At 52.8% G+C, this 17,559-nt stretch overlaps 1 protein-coding gene across 3 annotated transcripts in view; it reads left to right on the top strand.

Moving 5' to 3' along the window:
* The window catches only part of MFSD4A (major facilitator superfamily domain containing 4A), a 34,139-nt gene that overhangs the window by 1,860 nt on the left and 14,720 nt on the right, over positions 1-17,559 (top strand). For 2 of the 3 annotated variants that reach the window (XM_025364066.1, XM_025364076.1), the window contains exons 2-6: positions 8,947-9,145; positions 9,850-10,110; positions 13,090-13,258; positions 13,977-14,092; positions 15,142-15,315. In XM_025364066.1, the coding sequence (XP_025219851.1) occupies positions 8,947-9,145; positions 9,850-10,110; positions 13,090-13,258; positions 13,977-14,092; positions 15,142-15,315 (919 nt within the window). The remainder of the gene's footprint in view (positions 1-8,946; positions 9,146-9,849; positions 10,111-13,089; positions 13,259-13,976; positions 14,093-15,141; positions 15,316-17,559) is intronic. The other variant, XM_025364084.1, reaches the window with a different exon arrangement.

The following is a 17,559-nucleotide window of genomic DNA, read 5'->3' as shown; positions in this document are numbered from 1 at the left end:
TTTAAAGAACATATGTAGTGCAAAGAACACGAAGGGGAATGAGGATAATTTGAAATGACACGTTGGCAGGGCAGGGTTTGTGAAACCAGCAGAGATGCACACCCGCCTAGCTGGGCCATCTCTCCCTGGGTAGCTTTGTGTCTCCCTCAGCACTGCTTACCCAACAGGGGGCTCTGAACAGGCAGCAGAGAGAACCCTGCAGCAGGAACTGGCTCACAGAAGAGGAAAAAAAATCATGGTAACAATGATAACTAACTTTATTCTGCACTTACTGTGTGCCAGGCACTATTCATAGTACTTCACATGTATCAGCCCATTTAATCTTCACAACCACCTTGCAAAGTAGTACTGTTATCTCCATTTTATGCATAAGGAAGTGGAGGCACAGAGAGGTTAAGAAACTTGGCCCACAGCGCATGGTTGTTAAGAAGAGGCCTAGCCAGAATTTGAACGCAGGCGTTGTCTGTAAAACAGATACTTAGGCAATGCCTCTTGTTTTGTGAGTAATCAGTGTAAACTCTGCGGATCAGGCACAGGTTTGGGATGAGTAGCCCTGAGGATGCTCATGGGCTGGGTGTTCCTGAGCTCTGACAACTTCTAGGAATATAATGGTGACCCTCTGGGGCTTCCTGCTGAGATCTTTGGGGGGTGGGGTAGATCCTATCAGTGGTTGAGGTTTAAATTCTGAACCTCAGTCCTCCCACCCCCAAGACAAAATGCCATGAAGAACTCTTGCCTTTGGTTAAGAGAAGAGCAGATATACAGTGGAAACAGAGGGATGTCCAGGGGTGGCCTTGAGTGTAGGCGACAGTCTCCCTCTACCTCGCTGACTCTGGGCAGCTCTCATCACAGTCTCCCATCCCTGCCGACAGAAGCTCCACCAGCCCTGCAACAAAGCTTTAAAGCTGGATTCCGTGGGACCATGTCTCAGTTAAAATGCAATACCCCTGCAAGCAAGTGCTTTGCAGCTTAAGTGATTAGCAGCTAGCGCTCTCGCTTGGTTTATACTTGTGAGTGGGGGATTGCTTTAACAAATCTGTGAGAGCCAGCTGTTGCGGGGGAGTGGGGGAAAGTTTAGGATGACACATGGGAGAGGAGAGTTGGGGGCAGTGTCTTTCTCATGGGTTCCTACTCAGGTCCTGCCTACTGCTGGGCCCAGACCGAGGGCGCAGGCTGAATGGGGCTTGTGGATTCCTCCATAGGGATGTACTTTGGGAGGACTACGTGTGGAAGGTGGAGAGCCTTGGCTATTGGAGTGGGTGCAGGGGAAGACTTGAGCTCAGGGCAGCACCAACTTGCTTACTCTCTCAGAGAAAAACTAAAAGCCACCTGTTTGGCAAGGGCGTGTAGGTATGTGCTTTGTCAGGCAGGAAAGGGGAAGGGGTATTTAGATTAAAGATTGGGATTTTTCCTGGTTTCTTGGGGACCTGTCTAACCACCCTAGGCAGTTGGGAGACCCCTTTATCTCGGAGGCATCAGCGTAGGTAAACAACTTTCAGAGCTTCCCCAGGCTTCTCACAGCCTCACCTTGGCCTCTCCCCAGCCTATGCTCTCTTAACAGAGGGTTTGTCAGAGTTCTTCCTCTGTTAAGTTCTTCCTCTCTTTGCCCTGTTCTCTTTCTCTTTTTCTCTCTTTTTTCTCCCTCAAATTCCTTCTAATATGCAATCCTACCCTGCCCCAGACTTAGCTATGACTCCCTCCTGGCCATTGCATCAAACCCTGTCTTCCATACACCAGTTGTACACGCCACCCCAGACACGCTGGCCCCCTCCAGTCCCTGGAACACAGGACAAACCAGCTTCTCCCCCTGAGCTGGGCCCTGGTTGGTCTCCTATCCAGAAAGCCTCTGCCTCTCCCTCCAGCACCTTGTCTACCAATCAGCATGCAACAAACCTGTGCCAAAAGCCTACTGAGCGTCCAGCACCAGACATTGTCCTTGTTTTAAAAATCAGTCTCAACATGGGACTGTCATATGGTCCCAACTCCCAAGTATGATCCCCAAAGAACTGAAAATGTATGTCCACACACTAAACGTGTACGTGAATGTTCATGGCAGCATTATTCATCCCAGTCAAAAAGTAGAAACAAATCAAATGTCCATCAGCGGATGGATGGACAAACAAAAACGTGGTCTATTCAGCCGGGTGTGGTGGTGGATGCCTTGTTGTTCCAGCTACCTGAGAGGCTGAGGTGGGATGCTCGCTTGAGTCCAGGAGTTCAAAGCCAACCTGGGCAGCATAGTGAGACTCCAGTGTCAAAAGAAAACAAAACAAAAATGTGGTGTATTGGCCGGACGCGTTGGCTCACTCCTGTGATCCCAGCACTTTGGAAGGCTGAGGCGGGTAGATCACCTGAGGTCAGGAGTTTAAGACCAGCCTGGCCAACATGGTGAAACCCTGTCTCTACTAAAAAACAAAAAACAAAAAAAACCACACACACAAAAGTTAACTAGGCATGGTGGTGCATGCCTGTAATCCCAGCTACTCGGGAGGTTGTGGCAGGAGTATCGCTGGAACCCAGTAGGCAGAGGTTGCAGTGAGCTGAGATTGTGCCATTACACTCCAGCTTGGGTGACAACAGTGAAACTATGTCTCAAAAAAAGAAAAAAAAAAAGTGGCATATCCATGCAATGGAATATCATTCAGCCATAAAAAGGGATGAGGTACTGACACATGCTATACCACAGATGATCTGGAAAACATTATGCTAAGTGAAAGAAGACCGACACAAGCGATCACATATTATATGATTTTATTTATGTAAAAGTTCAGAATAAGGAAATCTACAGATACAGAAACTAAATTAGTAGTTGCCTGGGGCTAAGGGTAGGGTGTGGAGATGAATGGAGAGTGACTACTAATGAATATAAGATTTCTTTTTTCTTTTTATTTTTTGAGACATAGTCTTATTCTGTTGCCCAAGCTGAAGTGAAGTGGCGCGATCTCGGTACACTGCAAACTCCACCTCCCGGGTTCTTCTTCAAGCAATTCTCATGCCTCAGGCCTCCCTAGAAGCTGAGATTACAGGCATGTGCTGCCACACCTGGCTAATTTTTGTATTTTTAGTGGAGACAGGTTTCACCATGTTGGCCAGGCTGGTCTTGAACTCCTGACCTCAAGCAGTCCACCTCCCTTGGCCTCCCAAAGTGCTGGGATTACAGGTGTGAGCCACTGCGCCCAGCCTGGATATAAGATCTCTTTTTGGGGTGATAGAAATGCTCTAAAGGTAGATTGTAGTGATGGTTTTACAACTCCAAATATTCTAAAAACCATTAAATTGTATGCTTAAATATGCGAATTTTATAGTATGTAATTTATATGTCAATTTTTTTAAGTTAAAAAAACCTCAAAGCTAGGTTTGGTGGCTCACACCTGTAATTCCAGCACTTTGGGAGGCCAAGGTAGGAGGATCACTTGAGGGCAGGAGTTCAAGACCAGCCTGGGCAACAAAGTGAGACCTTGTCTCTAAAAAATTTTTAAAATTAGCTGGGCATGGTGGTGCACACCTGTAGTCCCAGCTACTAAGGAGGCGGGAGTGGGAGGGTCACTTGAGCCTGGAGGTTGAGGCTGCAGTGAGCTGTGACTGCACCACTGCACTCCCACCTGAGCAACAGAGCGAGATCCTATCTCAAAAACAAAAATAAAAATCTCAAAACTTATCCCACCCGTTAATTCACTCATTCAACAAATACCTCTTGAGCCGGAGGGTCTGTTGTATTCACTTGTTTTAAGGGTGAATACAACAGACAAGGTAAAAGTCACTGCACTCATGGAGCCCACACTCTGGAGAATTTTACATTGTGAAATGGAGGCAATCAAGCAGGGTAGCATGGAGAGTGGCACATTTTAGGGGCTACTTAGCTAGGTGCTCAAGGAAGCCCTTTCTGGGGAGGTGATATTAAAACTGGCTCTTGCATGACAGGAGAGAGCCAGGCATGCAAAGAAATTGAGGGAGAGGTGTTCCAAGTGAACAGACTGCAAGTTCAAGCTCAACCAACATCTAAGGAGCACGCCCTGTGTGCCCAGCACCAAGGCGGGCCCCAAGGGATGCCGTCATGCACAAGTTACAGCTCCCAACCTCAGAGTCTAACAGGGTGGTCCTGCCGTACCTTGGAATCTCCCCAAAGACCAGTTTGTCTGCCCCTCCCTTTGGATCTCTCCAGCTTTAACATGGGGTCCTGAACAACTGGGGTATCAGTGTGAAGGCTGGGGTGACCAAGTTAGAGGGGGGCCTTTTTACCCCTGGCCTTACCCTCAGTCTCAGCGGCCCCTTCCCCATCAGCCTGGCCTGAGATAGAGTCACCAGCCTGCCCTAGCTCCCAGGGGGACCCTTGTCACCTGGTTTCTTGTCCTAGGTCCCCAAACCATCTCCTTCTGGGCTGCTGCCCCTTTGGGCGTGGATAGGGGCTAGGGACACTTCCATCTGTGACTCTTCCACAGTTCTGCTCTCTGCACCTCTCCCCTGGTCCTTTGAGGAAGGAGATTATCCAGGCTAGGAGGGGAGAGGCAGGAGGAAGATATCCTGAGCATCCCTGCTGGGCAGAGGGATCACCTGGGACAAAAATGTGAAGAGAATGTCAATGCCATCAGGCCCTACCCAAGGTGGCATGGGGGATGGGCCTCAGCAGCATTCTTCCCCACCCCTGGGGTGGCAGGCAGGAGTGGGCTCCTTGGCATCTTACTTCTCAGGACCTTCCCCTGTTTGGGAGCCAACCATTCCCTCCTCTTTTCACAGAACCAGGAGGGCAAGAACAGGTGCCCAAGGCAGAGCCAGGTCAAAGTGATCATGTGTCCCCTGTGGGAAAGGCAGAGCATGGGGCTGAAGGGGGTAGCAGCAGCTCAAGGTCACCCAGCAAGAGGGGCTGGGCAGGCGACTCCAGCAGAGCCACAGCTCACCTGGGGGAGATCTGGCTCCACTCCTCTTCCCTCTCCCACTTAGACCTTCTGTGTGGAGCCATTAATAAGTAACTTGGTCATTTCTGAGACTTCCTGAAGTAGGTTTTCCAGACTGTCCAGGTTATTTCTTGGGTCTCTCTGGGCCTTGGGGAAAGTGAGGCTGTTTCTCTAATTGGACTGAATTAACCTGTGAGCCCAGGACCAGGAGAGGGAAGATCAATGCCACTCTGCCACTCTTCCACTCTGCTGGCTTTGCCTGGGTTGGGAGCCCAGACTTTGGATCCTGGCTTAGTTCTACTGCTCTCTTTTCCCCTATCTGGGCCTCAGTTTTCTGATCTGTAAAATGAGGGACAGGACTCATGTCATTGCTGCCACCTTAGCTGGGATGCTGCCCAGGGTGGGGAGTTAGTGGGACAGGGGACAAGGGGCAGGAGCAGGGGTACCTCCCTCCAACAGTTCCTGGGCCAGCCTCCCAGGGTCACCCCAAAGGGCATTGCAGCAGGAATAGGGGCAGGCCTGGGAGGGTGGAATCTGGGAGCTGGCACTGGTCTCTGTACCCTGTCAGCTCAGTGCAGTTCTCTGGGCCCAGCATTGCTCTTTGGGGAAGTCAGGGCCAGCAGGGAGGCAGTGAGCACCTGGGAGGGGTGGCAGGTGGCCAGGGGAAAATCCCAGAGAGTGAGCAAAGGAGGATGAAATGTCACATCACACAGACTTCTCCTGGCAGCCTCAACCTCATGCAGAGCTTGTTATCCCCATTTTACAGCAGAGGAAAGCGAGGCTCAGAGGGGCTAAGCGTAAGTGGCTTGCCCAAGCCACACGACTGGGAAGTGGCCGAGGTGGGCCTAGAACCCAGTATTCTGATTCCAGATCCCACTCCATCCTGGATGCCAAAACTGTTTTGACATGGTTATTCCCTAATTTTTAATGATCCACATTCCTAGAAGGGGCTATTGACCAAGCCATTTAAAACAGGCAATAAATGTATTTCAGTCTGGCTCTGGGATGTGTCTGGAACTTCCTTTTCCTTGGCAACAGCATACCATTCTAAAGAAATTTGTTCAGGCTGATGTTTGGAATGCCCAGGCACAGCCCTGTGGAAGCATCTAGGGAGGGTGGGCAGCCTGGGATCTACAGACAAGATTTCCTGTGGTACAGATGTCCCCGTTTATTGGGAACAGGTCTCCATCGCCCTAACCTCTGGGCCTATCAAGCTAAAATCACAGCCCAGGGAGATGCAGGGAGGGGATTTCCCAGGCGTGGTTCTCTCCAGCCTCCCTTTTCCGTCTTTTCTCTCTTTATTCCTCCCTCCTGCCTATGGCTGAGCCTGGGACAGACCATGTCCCCAGTGGGCACCTAGTGTCCTTCTCAAGAATGACAGATGAAAGGAGACAAAGAGCAGTGAACAGGACAGAGATGAGACCTGGACAGGGCTTCCTGACCTGTTCCAGTCCTTCCTGACCCCTTCCCCTTTTCCCGATCCCCCACTGTGCACCTGGCACCTTCCTGGCAACCCATCCCTACATGATTCTTTCTCTGCCTCTATCTCTGTCACCCCTATCAGATAAACTAGCAAAACTCGCACATCAGCCTCCCAGCAGTGCCTAGTCCCTTCTACCAGGCCATCCTGTGTGGGGTGGCAAGACAAGCATTCCCCAAGCACTGCGCCAGTCACTAGCCATGTCCAGGAACCTGGGTTGAGCATCTGCAGGGCCGAACTTAGGGCCAGGCATGGCTTCCACAATGAACAGGCGGAGGCAGATGCCTGGGGAAGCTGGTGGTGGAGCCAGCAGTGATGCTCGCGAGCACGTGGAGCTCTGCTAACCCCCGCAGAGGGGTGTTAGAGGCGCATGTTCTAGAGACTGCAGCTGCTCTCCAGTGCTTCCTAGCCCTGCCATTCAACGCTCTGCAGAATCTGGCCTCCTATTCTCGGCTGGCGCTCCCCTCTCCAGCCTGGCTGGGTCTGTGGCTCCCTCCCCTCCCCTCCTGCATTTGCACCTTCTGAGTGGAGCCATTAGTGAGTAACTCAGTCACATACCCATACACATGCACCCACATGTGCACACACACACTCCTCCCTGGAAAAGCAGCATAGCATAGGCACTATCAAGCCAGAAGACCTTGGTTAGAGTTCAGGCTCTGTCTGCTGCTATCTTAGCCTTTCTCAGCCCAAGTTTACTCACAGGTCAAATAGGCACAATGACAAAGCCTGCCTCACAGCCTTGTCATATGCACCAAATGACAAACGTTAGCAGTTGTCAGCAGACCACAGTAGCACTCGATGTTATTCTGGTTTCCTTTCCCATACCTCTGCGCAGCCCCTGCCCATGTCAGTTTACTGATCCCAGATCCCGTTCCCCTCAGGACTTTGCTGCAGGATGCATGATTTCACCACTTCCCTGCAGGACTGAAAGGCAATAATGATAATGGGCTAGTTCTTCAAGGGAGTTTTTGCACTTGCCTTGGGGCATCCCTGCTTACTGCAAAGTGAGGTGGTAGAAATGTCGTGTCCTGGTACTGGCGTCAGTGGGGGGACCTCTGAGAGTGCAGACAGGTGACCCTCTTGCTATCCCTGAAGTCAGACCACCCAGGAGGCTGCCTAGTCTGTCTTGTCCAGGGAAAGGGAGGGGAAAGAGAGAGAACTATGATGAGCAGCCTGCTGTTTCATCAGCCCTATGGTGTGTGTTAGCATTGTCTCCCCATGATGTACTCTCCCTCCATCTCCTTCTAACAGCTGGCCTTGAGGTTGGTCCCCTTCCCCTCCCCCATGAGTTCTGAGTTGGGAACACACTGGGGTCATGACTGTCATGATCGGTAATCTCCCCAGCAGATCAGCCTGGAAACAAGAAAAGAGAAAATAACGAACTGCTGCTATCAGCAGAGCTGTTCTGATAGAGGATTTAATCAAAGATGGGGCAAGATGAGATGGCTGAGGACCAAGGCCAAGAGCCAAGGGGGTCGGGGTAGAAGCTCTGGAAAGACAGCCTGAGGCCCTCCCCTTTTTTTTTTCAGTGTGAAACTCCGAGAGGCCTTTCCCCCTCCATCTCTCAGCTCCCACCTTTCCAGGTCCAGCAGCCACAGTGGAGGCTGATGCAGGGGCTCTCTCACTTTTCATAATCTGAGAAAGTTCCTCTACAACCTCCAGAACCTTCCTGCTGCCCAATCTCTCCTCTCTGACATTAGACTTTCAGACTGGTCTCAGAAAATACAAGTCTTAATCCTTTCTCTGAGAGTCTGGTTATTGGGCAGAGTGTCCTAAAAAGACCTTGACAGAGCCTGAGACACTCCATCCATTCATTCACTCATTCATTCATTCACTGGTAGGGTAGCAGGCCCTCCCCCTGCCTCCTGTGGGCATTTCTATTATCTGAAGAAGGGGAAGATCAACACAGTCACCTCTCAGTGGGGATGGCCGCAGCGCCTCCTTTCCCCACTTCTGCACATTTGCCAGGTACGGAGCCTGAGACCTCTGCCTGCTACAGGAGTCACAAAATCACCTGAATACCTGGGCTGTGGGCGCTGGTGCGGGTGGCTCAGGCCAGGTGCCTGTGAAGTAGTGGCTGCCTCACCATTCCTGTGTGGGGAGGGCACAGGGCAGCCAGTGCCAATGCCTGCACAGGAGGAAATGCCCAGCTCAGGGACTTCTGGGCTCAGGTTCCATCGGGTCCCACCTGCGGTTGCATGCCTGTGGCACAGGTCTCTTGGATGCTCAAAGCAGGTTCCCTGAAAAGGGTGGGAAATATTTTTGCATTTAATTGCTTTTAAGTAAACCATTTAGGATTTAAGGAAATAACATACAATTGTTTGTCAATAGAATACTAGTGGCTAGGCTTTGTGAAGTGTCCTGCAGCCACCTTGTGAGGTAGATTGTTATCTGAGCAGATGTTGACAACTTGCCCACAGCTAATAAGTGAGCAGCTTCTTCCTCAGCTCTCTTCCTTTTCTGCCAGAGGGGGAGAAATGTCTTGGCTGCCCAGACCACCCAGTGAATGGAGGAGAAGCGGGAGGGGATGCTTCCAGCCCCCTCCCCTGACATCACCCTTCCCTCCTGCAGCCTGGCCCAGTCCCTATGGGCCCTGTTCACCTCCTCTCTGGCCATCTCCCTGGTGTTTGCCGTCATTCCCTTCTGCCGCGATGTGAAGGTGCTGGCCTCAGTTATGGCGCTGGCGGGCTTGGCCATGGGCTGCATCGACACCGTGGCCAACATGCAGCTGGTGAGGATGTACCAGAAGGACTCAGCCGTCTTCCTCCAGGTGAGCCCTGCCAGCAGGCACAGGACTGAGAGCTGGGGAGGGTGTGGGAGCTCCCTAGGCCCCCTCAGTCTCTCTCAGCCTCCTCCCCCAGGGAGCCACTTACCAGCAGGGTTAGTAAGTTCTGGACTCCCATCTCTAAAGCAGAGCAGTGATCCCTGCCCTCACTGCAGGGTGTCCCAGGAGCCTCAGCGCTCAGGAAAGAAAACTCTTTGTGAACTGGAAAGAGGGTATGACTCAGGGCTGGCCTCCCCTCTCCTTCCCCTCCTTCCCTCTCTCTCCTTTCTTCTTTCTTCTCCCCCCAGGATTCAGCCAGTCCTTCCCTTTTTGTGCCTGGGATTCAGCCAGCCTTTCCCTTTTTGTGCCCCCTTCCCTTTAGGGTGTTAGCTGGTGGATGCTACCATGGGGATCAGTCCCAGCTGGAGATTGACAGAGATGGGGAGGGAACTGGGCACTGTCACCCGAGTCATCCCAGGCCGGCAGCGTGGTTGAGAGAGGAGTGTCACTCCTCACCTCTCCTCACCTTTCCTGCTTCCTACCCCCATGGCTCCCTACTCCAGGGCTGGGCAGTAGCCCCCAGATGGGGCAGAGGGTGGAATTGGGGGAGGAGGCTCAGTGTGGGTACTCTGGGCTGGAGGCCAGGCCACTGCTTCCCTGGCCTGAAGACTGAGCCGCATCCCCACCCGCCACCTCTCCTCTGTCCCCAGGTGCTCCATTTCTTCGTGGGCTTTGGCGCTCTGCTGAGCCCCCTTATTGCTGACCCTTTCCTGTCTGAGGCCAACTGCTTGCCTGCCAATAGCACAGCCAACACCACCTCCCGAGGCCACCTGTTCCATGTCTCCAGGGTGCTGGCCCAGCACCACGTAGAGGCCAAGCCTTGGTCCAACCAGACGTTCCCGGGGCTGACTCCAAAGGACGGGGCAGGGACCCGAGTGTCCTATGCCTTCTGGATCATGGCCCTCATCAATGTGAGTGTCCCTGGGGCGGGCCGGGTAGGGAGCTAGTGGACAGTCCACACATCCCAGTCCACCCCACACGCAGTGCAGATTCTTCAGATGCTGAGAGTGTGCTGGGGCTGAGGTGTGCATCCCAGAGGCAGGAGGATGGGAGGACTAATCCTCCCCGGGATCCCCCACACTACTCCACCTGTGATTGCAGTTCTCGAGGAAGGTACAACAATGAGCAGGCTGAGTGCAGTGAAAATCAGGGTCAACTGTCGAATTATCGGAGGCTCTGTGGGAAACTAGTTTTTTTCTCCAAGGCCAGATAAAGGGGGCCCTGGACAGACCCTGGCAGGAAGTGGCAGGTTTTTCTCTGGGGCCTTTCATCGACGGTGGGATTCTCTTGTACCCTGCTGTCAGGGGCTCCTGTGGAGGCTAGGGGACAGACAAGATGGCCTCTGAAGGGCCCTGCCTGCCAAGGCAGCCTGTGGTGGGAACAGTGAGAGACCACTTCACTCCATGACTGCGTCAGATACCGAGGCCCGCTTTGTACACCCCTGCCAAGTGAGCACTGACTCAGGCCTCTGGCTGGAAACCTCCTCTGGTGCTCTGCAAACCCAAGTTGGGATCTCTCATGTTAACCCATACTGGAGCCAGAGTGTCAGGTGGGGAGACCCTCTACCCACATCCGCCTGGCTTGGGGAGGACTCTCGGGAACACCAGAGAAGCCCTGGCTCCTGGGCTGGGGGTGGGAAGACTCCAGTGGCCACTGTCCTGGCTGTGGGGTGGAGGCACTGTGCTGATTGTCATGGTGGCTTAGAGCCTCTCTTTGCAGTGGGTGGACTTCTCAGCTCTCCTGGGGCAGGTAGGCTGGACTCAGGCACTAGAGCAGTGGCCCAGCTGCTGCTGAGCCTCAGAATATGCCACACACATAGCACTGAAGGGAGCCTTTGAGACCACCATTCCAGTGAGCAGCAGGGCGGTGGGGGGTGTCATGCCATCACCAACTCAAAGCCCTGACAAGGGACTGGTAGGGGGCTGAGCCCGGCTGGAAGCCCTGACCCTCAGCATAGACCATCTACTGGCTGCCCCCTCATCACCAGTCCTTTTCCTTCCTTTCCTTTGTAGATTTCCTTTCCCTGGTCGGAATCTCCTCTAGGGGCTCTCATAAACGCACCCTCTCCCTCTGCTCCTTCCCTTTCCAGCCCATGCCCATCCAGTCCTTCCAGGAGGGACCTGCGAAGGGAAGGAGCAGTGTCAGTAGAACCTCTAGGCTGGGACTCCCAGACCAGGAAGCCGGAAGGTCCGGCTTAAGCCCGAGGTTTGTTCTCTCTTGCCCCACGAGGTGCAGACTGGAGGGACTTTGTTTGCTGCAGGATTTCCGGACTTTTTCTGTTGGTTTGTGTCTGAAAATAAACAGTCCAGCACAGAGGAAGATGGGGCTGTGCATATACTCATGAGGGTGTGCACACACACACACACATGCACACCCCACCTGTCCTTCTCTGACTTAAGGTGGGGCTGCCTTCCCTGAATGGAATTCTTATAACATCAGGCGTGTTCCTGCCAGCAATGCCAGCCAATCCTCTGTGAAGCCCTTCCCAGCACCCACCTCCCTGGAAAGCCCCACCTGAGTGATCACGCCTCTTGTACAGCTGTTTCCCCTTGGCCTTCACTCAGGCACTCTGCCACTACAGGCCTCTGTGGGTGGGTTTCCTGTTTCCCCCCTCACACTGGAGGGAGGGCTGTGTCTCCCCCATTAGGGCTCAGCAGGGGCTGTTCTCTCCCCCCTCAGGCCTGACTGCCAGGGGCCACATCTGACCTTGACGTCTTTTTGAGTGTGCAGAAAGGCTCCCAAGGTCACCATAGGGAGGTGCCAACACAGGGGTGGTTTTTGTCTTTCACTCCTGTTAGGTGACTTTGGGAAATACTGGTGAGAGCCAGCCTGCCTCCAGGGGCAGGGAAGGGCTCCCCGAGAACAGCACCAGACAAGGGCTGGCAGTCTGCCGGTCTTCCATCTCTACCCTGCCGGCCTCTCCCATGGGCCGGGCAGACCCCAGTAGCTGGGCGTTCTCACCAGCCTCTAGGACACATCCGCAGCTCCCTGGGCTTCTTCTCTTTCCTAAGCAAAAGGAACTGGGCTGAAGCTGCAGCAGGAAGGACAGTAGTTAGACTTGAAGTGGTACTTCCTGGCAGCCAGGGTGGTGAGACACAGGCAGGGGCCTCTGAGGGAGGTGGTGGAGGCTTCCCCAGGCAACTTCAGAAGCAGGAGCCATTTCCCACTGCTCTGAAGGAGTTCTGATTTAGCACAAATAGCAGCAGACGAACATTGGGCTTATGTGTGTGGGCTGCTCGTAAACATGCATTTTTCAATCAAAAGGAGACCACGTTTTTGTTTTCAAGCCCCTGAGGAGAGCCTCTGTGCCCTGCTAGGATACACATCACCAAGGCGGCTCCTCAGGTGGAGCCAGCGCTGGAAGAATCAGGATGCCAGGCTCTGTTCTGGCTTTGCCCTGAGTCCACTGTGTGACCAGGGCAGTCTCTCAGTCTCTAGTTTATCCCTCGGATCTCTTCCAGTTCTAACAGGTTATGACGAAGTGATAACATCCCCCAGCATATTTTGTGGAGATGTGATGCCCAAAAGCAAAGCTGCTTTGTAAAGCATCATGTGACCCACCAGCATGAAGGAGAGTGAGGTGTGATGCTCCGGCAGGCTCACCCCCAGCACCTCTCCTGGGCCGGCAGAGAGTTTGAGTCTAAGCTTTGCATGTGACAAATACCTGTCTTTTCAGGGCAGTGAGTATGTTGATCAGGCAGGAATTACACCAAGCTTCCCCGCTCCTACCTTGGTCAAGGCACCTGGCTTCTTAGGTAGGGATGGCTCAGCTCTTAGCTGGGCACCCTTGGAAAAGAGCTGTCTTGTCCCAGGACTATGCACATGCAGTGTGTGCAGAGGTCAGGCGTGGGAAGGGGGAGCCTTCTCCTGACCCTCTGCCTGCTCCCCAGCTTCCAGTGCCCATGGCTGTGCTGATGCTGCTGTCCAAGGAGCGGCTGCTGACCTGCTGCCCCCAGCGGAGGCCCCTGCTTCTGTCTGCTGATGAGCTTGCCTTGGAGACACAGCCTCCTGAGAAGGAAGATGCCTCCTCACTGCCCCCAAAGTTTCAGTCACACCCAGGTAGGGGCTAAGATAAATTTGCATCCTCACAGCCTCATGTTGAGGCTTCCTTGGTAACCCCTCTCCCAGAGAGAAGGAATCTAGATCACAGGTGATTTTTTTTTTTTTTTTTGAGACAGAGTTTCACTCTCGTTACCCAGGCTGGAGTATAGTGGTGTGATCTTGGCTCACTGCAACCTCCGCCTCCCAGGTTCAAGCGATTCTCCTGCCTCAGCCTCCCAAATAGCAGGGATTACAGTCGCACATCACCACACCTGGCTAATTTTTGTATTTTTAAAGTAGAGACGGAGTTTCACCTCGTTGGCCAGGCTGGTCTCGAACTCCTGACCTCAGGTGATCCATCTTCCTCAGCCTCCCAAAGTGCTGGGATTACAGGTGTGAGCCACCATGCCTGGCCACAGGTGATAGTCTTTTTTTTTTTTTTTATGGTGCAACCTGGCCAAGAGAATGAGGAAGGCAAACTTCTGGCTCCACCCTCCATTCTGCTCAGCTTTGCCTTTTGTTATGTTGGGCAAGTCACCTGACCTCTCTGAGCCTTGCTTTCACCCAGACTGGGAGATGGACAGGGGTTGTCCCTAACAGAAAGGTGGTGAAAGTGGAGGTAGTAAGTGGGCCCCATCCTGCAGGGCTCTTCTGACTGCCAGCCACGGCCCTGGGACGTGCAGAGGGAGGGAGCAGAAGCTGAGACTCACCCCTGTTTTTCCTGTGCCTCCTGCAGGGCATGAGGACCTGTTCAGCTGCTGCCAAAGGAAGAACCTCAGAGGAGCCCCTTATTCCTTCTTTGCCATCCACATCACGGCCGCCCTGGTCCTGTTCATGACAGATGGGTTGACGGTGAGCCTGCCTCAGAGGGCGCCCCCTATTGGGGGACCCTTCACCCCAAGACTCCAGTCTGGGAAAGGCAAGAGAGAGAGAGGAGCATGAAGGTTTCCTGGAGACCTCTGCTGGAGTACAGTTGATTCAAAAATTTAATCTAAAGCCCTACGGAGACTGTCTCCAGAATCAGTCACAGCGTGTTGGTACTATAGGCTTCTTCTGTCTTGGCCAATTGTTTTTTATTTTTGTTTTATTTTTGTTAGTGCTATAGGTAGGGGCCTAACTGGTTTGTTGTCAAGGACAGGCTACCTGCATTTTTTAAAAGGGTGGTGCCCTATTCCCCAATTAGAGGTCATGCTATATAAACGCTAGGGTACTTTGCTTCCTGGAATACATTACAAACCTGGGTGTCTTGAGCCATTGTTGTAAACAAGCTTCAGGTGGAATTTAGGCTCAGCTGTTCATTCCACTAGTGACCTCTGTTACGTTAGTCAGCACCTTTTTCCAGAAACTTCTTAGGATTATATTAGGGCAGTCGTAAATGGCTGACCAACTGATTGCCATATGATGGCCTCTCCAGAGAAAAAAGCCCTAAGAACTTAGATGACCTGATGGAAAGTATTCGTGCCAGTACTGGTTGGCGTCTAGCACTTGGTGTGACCTTGGGCAAGTCACTTCTGTCTACTTTCTCATCTGTAAAACCAGATGCTTGCACACACCTTTTTTTTTTTTTTTTTAAATTGGTGTTCTACTCTGGTTGAAGTGGGGAGCAGTGCCTGTCTGCCCAGGCCCTGCGGGCACTCCCATGGAGATCCAGAGCCACCTCTCTGGAACCCCTAGGTCTCTGCGGTGCAGTCTGTAAGCTAAGGCACCCCGGGTTCTGTCCTCAACTTTGGCAAAGTGTGCTCTGTGGCCTTGGCTTAAAGCCTGGCCACAGAGCCTCTGGGAGCGGGAACAGGCAGTCCTCCCTCTGCCCTCACCACACGTGCCCAGCCTGGGCTCCCTGTGTGAGGGTCGTCGTCTGGCTGGGCTGCAGGTGTGCTCAGCGGCACCCGGTCTCTCCACAGGGTGCCTATTCCGCCTTCGTGTACAGCTATGCCGTGGAGAAGCCCCTGTCTGTGGGACACAAGGTGGCCGGCTACCTCCCCAGCCTCTTCTGGGGCTTCATCACACTGGGCCGGCTCCTCTCCATTCCCATCTCCTCAAGAATGAAGCCAGCCACCATGGTTTTCATCAACGTGGTAAGCAGCTGAATAGCCTCCTCTCACTTCCCCTCCTGGCCCTACCCGAGGCCTGCACTCTGCCAGCAGGTTGGGAACTCAGGAGTAGAGGGAAGACAGGAGAGAGAGGATGACGAGGAAGGGGTGGGAGCCTGGGAGGTGGAGCCTACCTGTGTGACCATGAAAAGTCTCTTCCCCTCTCTAGGCCTGTGATCTTATACCATTAAAACATAAAAGGAAAGGTCTGTAGGAGGTGCTGGCTGCAGTGTGTGGAGCCCCTCCCAGCCGACAACCGGCCACAAGGATGAGGAAAGCCAGTGCTGGCCCTGGTCCTCCTGGGTTTACCTTGGTGCCCAGCTGCTTAGAGCCCTCCAGTCAGTGGAAAGCTATGGAGGCCAGGGATCCTGCAGCCTTCGGAGTCACCACCTTGGGCTGGGGCCTGGGGATTTGCATTCTGTAGCTCTCCTAGGGGTTTTTTTTTTTTTTTTTTTGAGATAGGGTCTCACTCTGTCACCCAGACTAGAGCTCAGTGGTGTAATCTCAGCTCACTGCAACCTCTGTCTCCCAGGTTCAAGTGATTCTCCTGCCTCAGCCTCCCAAGTAGCTGGGATTACAGGAGCCTACCACCATGCCTGGCTAATTTTTGTATTTTTAGTGGTGATGGGGTTTCACCATGTTGGCCAGACTGGTCTTGAACTCCTGACCTCTCAAGTGATCCACCCGCCTTGGCCTCCCAAAGTGCTGGGATTACAGGAGTAAGCCACTCTACCCAGCCCTAGGTGATTCTTAAGTAGGCAGAAGGGCATGGAGGATGGCCTTCAAGGAACCGATCTGCCTGGGAGGCAGGAGGTCTGGGCCTGAGCAGTGGGTTAAGACTCTTGCCTTGGTGTCCATCCACATCACCATCCATGACACAGGGGTCCACATTACAGACTCCTGCCAAATCGTCTAGTCCAACCTCCCATCAGGCTGAGCCACCTCTATAACATCCCTTCCAAGGGGTCCGCTGTCTGCTTAAACACCTCTAGTAACTGCAACTCACTACCTTTCCAAGTAGCCCAATGAGGGTACTAAGCCCAGGAAAGAAAGCATTTCCTTTGTTGAATTTCTAGCAGATAAGGGGTTTGGACATAATGTTGCAGTTTCAGAGACAAAGATCATGATCCCTGAGAAAGGCCTTTGGATTTGACCTTGTGCCAGTTGACCCTCAAGAGAGAAATTTCAGTTCAATGTAGATGGGAGGTGGGTGGCTAAACCCAAACTCAGGAGGTTGAGGGTGAGAGGGAGATGAGCAGTGGAGGAATTTGCATTTCTCTTTGTCAATATTTTTGAGTTGAAGGGAGTTGTGTTCCGCAGGACTCGGGGTGACATGGGCCTGTTTATAGTAGAGGATACAGGGAGGACACCTATTAGGAAGAGGGGTCTGTGAAAATACCATTGTGGGAGAGTAACTGAATGAGGAAGGCCCTGAGAGAGGGGAGGGGGGATGGAGAGTGGGAGTGGAGGAAGCGCTAAGCTCAGCAAGGAGGAAGGCCCCTGTCCATGGAGCTGGGGCAAAATGATGTCAAAGGGGAAAGGTTCCAGAAGAAGAAGGGCACAGACATGGTGACCAGCCCTGGCTTCCTTGTCTGGGTCAGACACAAGGCCAATTGCTAAGACAGAGGAGAGTGGGTGGAAATCTGAGTTTGGGAAAATAAAGGTCTGAAGCATCCACATGTGTTAGGCATTGCCCATAGATACTCACCTGGGGTGCTGGGTTTTAAAAAGGAAAATCAGGTTCCTGGGCCCAACCCAGACTGACTAAATCCGAATGTCCAGGAGGAGGCATAGCAATCTATGTATTAAACAAATGCCCCATGGGAATTACATCATCCAGCAAGCTTAGGAAAACACTGTCCTAGATCAAGTGACTCCCAAATACATTAGATTCACTGGAGCTGCTTTTTGAAAATAGGATCATGAAAAGGCCAGGTGCAGTGGCTCACACCTATAATCCCAGAACTCTGGGAGGCCGAGGCGGGCGGATCACGAGGTCAGGAGTTCAAGACCAGCCTGACCAACATGGTGATACCCCATCTCTACTAAAAATACAAAAATTAGCCGGGTGTGGTGGTGTGTGCCTGTAATCCCAGCTACTCAGGAGGCTGAGGTAGGAGAATCGCTTGAACCCAGCAGGTGGAGGTTGCAGTGAGCCGAGATGGCGCTACTGCACTCCAGCCTGGTGACAGAGCGAGACTTCATCTCAAAAAAAAAAAAAAAAAAAAA

The sequence above is a fragment of the Theropithecus gelada genome, chromosome 1, assembly GCF_003255815.1.
Source record: "Theropithecus gelada isolate Dixy chromosome 1, Tgel_1.0, whole genome shotgun sequence".
NCBI lineage: Eukaryota > Metazoa > Chordata > Mammalia > Primates > Cercopithecidae > Theropithecus > Theropithecus gelada.
Note: the sequence above shows the minus strand (reverse complement) of the source record. Positions and strands in the feature narration are given on the sequence as shown.